Genomic DNA, 5,058 nt, shown 5'->3' with positions numbered 1-5,058 from the left:
TCGTTGCGTTCATCATCACTGCTTCTCCCAAAACCTCCATTCTTGATTCCTGCGTTCATCACTCACTTCGTTCATCACCGTTTACATTTTTGTAAGTGCATTTTCTGTTCGTTTCATCTTTCTTTATTTAGGGCAGTTTATTAGTGATAAAGGTTTGCTTCTGGGTTGATTCTTTTGTGGTTCATGTGTTAGGGCAGTTGATTCTCTTGTGTTAGGGCAGTTGATTCTTTTGTGTGTTAGGGCAGTTGATTCTTTTGTGGTATGTTAACAAATGTATATATTTTTGATATTAATCACCATGTCAAAGGGAGATGGTTTGTGTTAGCTTCCATTAGGTTTCTATTATACTGATGATGAATTGTAGCAAGTGTTAAATGTGATTGTTAGCATTGGCGTGTAAGTTGGATAGGATTAGATAGAACTGTTAAAGGGAGATGGTGTTAGTGTTAATGAAATAGTTAATTAGTGTGGTTAGTGTTAGAATGAAAAACTGAAATGCAAGTTTAGAAAATGCAGGTCAGCTGTTAGACAGTTAAAGAAAGGCTAGCTTGTTAGAATGGGAATGATGTGAGTCAAAGTTAATTGAATGGAACTGCATTGACTTGGCTTGTGATTTTACCTTGTTGAATTGTTTTTTTTCTGATGCCATGAAATTGAATTGATTAAACTTGAATTATGTTGGACTGCTGAACTATATTGCACATTTGAACTACACTTGTTATTTGCTTGAATGTGTTGGACTGGTTTGGAAAATATTTTGCTAAGTTGGATTTGTATTAAATTGGTTTTTGACAATGCTGAACTAGTTTTGGATTGACATATTACCCTACTTGAATTGCTTGTACTTTAGTTGATTACTTTACTGACTGATTGATACATTGCTTGATCTGTTTAATGTCTAATAAGCTGTTGTTTATTTTATAGGGTGTTCATAATGAGGGAATTTGGATCAATTCATCCGTACGCATTGCTAAGAAACAAGTGATTAATATTCCAACAAAGAAAAGAAAGAGATGTTAGTGACTTAGGTAAATTATCCATGGTTTCTTTATTCTTTTGTTTTCAATTGCTTTGATTATAAGTTATATCTGATAATGCATGATTTCATTATATTTTTGTTTTCAATTGCTTTGATTATAAGTTATATCTGATAATGCATGATTTCTTTATATTTTTGAATCGTGACGAGTTTTATTTTTGACGAATCGAGTTCATTTTTGAGTCCTTTGGCCCGTTTGTAGGCTACCATGTAATTTTCGTCCAATTCAATACACTTTGACTTTGACACTTACTTGATTTGTATTCATATTTGCTTAATATTGTGTTTATGTTTTTCTTTATTACAGATGGCTAGTAACGAGGATCACCCACATGGTGATGAGACCGTTGGTGGTGCGGAAAGGGAAATTAAACGTGGAATAACGGTTATGAAGAAAGTTATTCGAGATAGAGATCGAGGCGTTTTAATAAAAGTGCATTGGAACGAAGGTGGACAACTAATTGAGCCTAACGGTTCAACATTGACAAGTTTTATTGGTGCATTGGTAAGGAATGAAGTTCCAATTACTTGTGATAATTGGAGAAATAAACAATTGAACGAAGCTAAAGACAAAATATGGAGTGAGATAAAGGTACCATATGTGATGTTATTTGTTTTTAATGACGATTATGTCTTTAAATTAATTGTACTAACGCAATGTGTGTATGTTTTTCGTAGAGGTGTTTCGACATCGAAGAAAACAGAAGAGATCATTGTCTCAAATGGCCGGAAAGTTACTAAGAGGGTTTAGAACCTTTTTATCAACCACCTTTCTTAGGGATACGGAAGGTACTTTTGTTGATGCAGAGCTTCCATCTAAATATGCAAGTTTGATTTCACCTAAAGAATGGGAAACGTTTAAATCCAAACGAAAAACCCAAGAATTTAAGAGTGTAAGTGAAACAAACCGGCAAAGAGCATCAAGTCCGGCGTATCCCTATAGAAAAGGGCGTGTTGGATATGGACGCTTAGAGCAGTCTATAGTAAGTATCTATAAATTGCATTGATATACTTGTTATATTTGATCATATTTTGTCATGAGTTATATTTGATCATATTATGCTTAATGTGTAGTTAACAAAGGAGAATAGTTCTGAAACATCTCTTCCGGCACATGTTTTGTGGAAGGAAGCCCGTGTCGGTAAGGATGGAAAGATTAAAGAAGACGTTCAACAAATATTTGAGAAATGTGTAAGTATAGCATTATTTAAGACAATAACACTTTGACTTTGACACTTTTGAATCGTCCAATTTCGAACACTTTGACTTTGACACTTACTTAAGACAATAACATTACTATTGTGTGTATGTTCATATGATTTTCAGGAGACTCTATCTCAATCTATAGTTCCATATGAAGACACTGATTGCAGGAGCATACTGAGTCGAGCATTAGATGTTCCCGAGTATTCTGGTCGGGTGAGGGGCAAGGGATTTGGGATCACTCAAAAATCCTTGAATATTAAAAAACAAAAGACTCCTAGCAATAAAGAACTGCAGCAAACTTTGGAAGCATTAAAAGCTGAAGTTCTTGAATTAAGAAAGGAAAGAGAAAGAGATCGAGCAGCGGGTTTTAAAGATACTAGTGACAAAGATAGTATCAATTGTAATTTTCAACCGACTATTCCAGAGGTAATTATATATCTTATTATGAAATTAAATTAGCTTAATTTATTTAATTGTCATATATACACATTAAAAATGTCATATTTATTATTGGTTTTAGGGCATTTCACCTTGTCACCTCTACTTAGCGAGACCGACTTATCGGATGGTTGGCAAGGGGAAAGTTCATAACAATTTGGGTGAATTACTTCACACTAAACCGCTCCCTACTGGATCTTTGAAAGTGTCGGTTGATATTGCTTTGGAGAAGGATGCGTTATTACCACATCCTGACGATGTTTCGGATGCAACTTTATTGGGAGATGCCATAGGTTCATTTGTTGCATGGCCGACAGACCTCATTATCGTAGGATATGAGGTATGCTTAAAACCATTATGAACCTTTAGGTATTCAAATTTTTTACGCGCATTTTACGTACACATTTTTTACATGTTAATGTTAATTAGACTCCCACAAAATCCAAAGCAAAAGATAAGGGGATTGCGCGGGAAATCGAGTCAGTTGCATCGCAAAAAGAGGTACATCACAATTATATGCTATTTAGATTCCTGTTAATTCGTCATCTTACACTTCACCTTACTAATTATATGATATTTAGATTCCTGTTGCTAAGAAGACTGAAATTTCCAAGAGGACCGGGGCTAAAAAGAAAAATCCTTCCAAGTATAGAGCGTGCCTCCATACATATTTAGAAACGACAGATATTTCGGATGGATGTGTTCGTTTAATACCTATGGATGGAGCTATTTTTGGTTTTGAGTATGCCGAGCCATTGGGTAAAGAGGATTTTGATCAAATTTTGTATCATACGCAATTAAGCGTTGGTGTTATCAACACATACATGAGGTATATCCGATCTACTTTGTTTAAATTCTTGAACAAGTTATTTACTCGTTTCATATGAATAGTCTAAATGTTAATGATGTTTTTATATAAGGTATTTATATGACAAATTGATGGGTCCGCGTGGGTTGGAGCAAAGATTCTCATTCTTAAATCCCATGAAAACGAACTTAACCGAAATGATAAGAAAACCAGATGAAGTCAGGACGTATGTAGTCGAGCGCTTTATGGCCGACACAGATAGAGAAAAGTTGTTCTTTTTACCGTTTAATACCGGCGACGGGTTAGTTCTTCAATCTAAATTCATCTGTTATAATTTTTCATATTTTGACGTCGTGTAGAAAGTTTCCATCTAACATTTGTTTTATTACAGTGGACATTGGTTGTTGGTCGCGATAAATCCTTTTAAAGAAATTGTGTATTATTTGGATTCTTTACACAATGATTGGACAACATACCCTGCTATGAAGACGATAGTTGACACGTAAGTGCAAATAACCCAATATTCGTGTGTATACTTATTTATTTATGTGAATTGTTCTAAATATTCGTTTATATTTCATTATAGCATTATACAAACTGTTCGAGCACAAAGAAAAATTCAAGTACCAAAGAGAAAAGCCAATAACATTACATGGAATAGAGTGGAGGTATATTAATTATCACAATTTTGATTATATTAGTGATGACACATGATAAAACTTAGGATATTTATCCATATTGTTTTTCCATGTGTAGTGTCCTCGACAGCGTAATAATATAGATTGTGGATATTACACGTTGAGGTTTATGAAAGAAACTCTTCTTATGGATCGAACAGATATTCCATCTGATGTATGGATTTCTAACTTATGAGTTATTTTCATATTTAACACATATTTCTCATAATTAAATAGATTTAACTAAATCATACTATGTTATATTATTATGTAGTACTTTGATGAATATAGATGTGCTTATTACTCAAAAGATCAGTTGGATGAAATTAAAGAGGAATTGTGTCAATTCATTATCGAGCTACAGGTTTTGTGAGGTATTGAACTCTTACTTTAATTTTGAATGTGATCTGAATAACTTTGAGTGAATTCCATTTGCTTACTACAATCTTTATTTGGTGTTGTTTCAGGTTATTTAGCATATTTAGAAGATAGAACTAGAATGTGTTGAAATACATTTTGATTAGCATTTTTGGAGGTTATTAGAAATGTGTAGATTTTTTGTAAAGGCAAACATTTTCAAGTATATATATAAATACTCAAAAAACTGCTGAAATTAGAAGTATATTGTGTTGAACTATAATGTGTTTATAATGCATATAGATTTTCAAGTATATGTGCATATTCAGAAGATAGAACTACAATGTGTTGAACTATAAGGTGCATATAGATTGGATTCAAGCTCCAATTTATGAAAATCTGCTAAAATTTGCAATTTACAGGTGCTAAATAATGTGGTGAAAACGTATAAAAAGATCCTCCAAAATTTGGAGTCTTAGACAGCGCTTTTAGGCAAAAAGCGCTGGTAAAGGCATTTTAATTTTGACCTTAGA

At 33.3% G+C, this 5,058-nt stretch overlaps 1 protein-coding gene across 1 annotated transcript; it reads left to right on the top strand.

The window, feature by feature from the left end:
• Positions 1–510: 510 nt before the first annotated feature.
• Positions 511–4,562, top strand: LOC127093134 (uncharacterized). The gene is made up of 13 exons (XM_051032039.1): positions 511–516; positions 1,347–1,620; positions 1,718–2,022; positions 2,114–2,230; positions 2,366–2,671; positions 2,766–3,023; positions 3,113–3,184; positions 3,265–3,512; positions 3,604–3,792; positions 3,883–3,993; positions 4,078–4,159; positions 4,248–4,343; positions 4,443–4,562. Exons 1-13 carry the CDS (start codon positions 511–513, stop codon positions 4,539–4,541), a joined length of 2,163 nt encoding a protein of 720 aa, XP_050887996.1. The 3' UTR covers positions 4,542–4,562.
• The last annotated feature ends 496 nt before the right edge of the window (positions 4,563–5,058 follow it).

This window comes from Lathyrus oleraceus, chromosome 1 (genome assembly GCF_024323335.1).
Source record: "Lathyrus oleraceus cultivar Zhongwan6 chromosome 1, CAAS_Psat_ZW6_1.0, whole genome shotgun sequence".
In the NCBI taxonomy this organism is placed as follows: domain Eukaryota; kingdom Viridiplantae; phylum Streptophyta; class Magnoliopsida; order Fabales; family Fabaceae; genus Lathyrus; species Lathyrus oleraceus.
This window is presented reverse-complemented; position numbering and strand designations above follow the sequence as displayed.

Bases quoted from the DNA above. Each gene is read 5' to 3' on its own strand.
- LOC127093134 (XM_051032039.1), top strand. The intron at 2,231-2,365 runs GTAAGTATAGCA...TATGATTTTCAG, and splicing joins AACAAATATTTGAGAAATGT to GAGACTCTATCTCAATCTAT. The intron at 3,024-3,112 runs GTATGCTTAAAA...AATGTTAATTAG, and splicing joins TCATTATCGTAGGATATGAG to ACTCCCACAAAATCCAAAGC.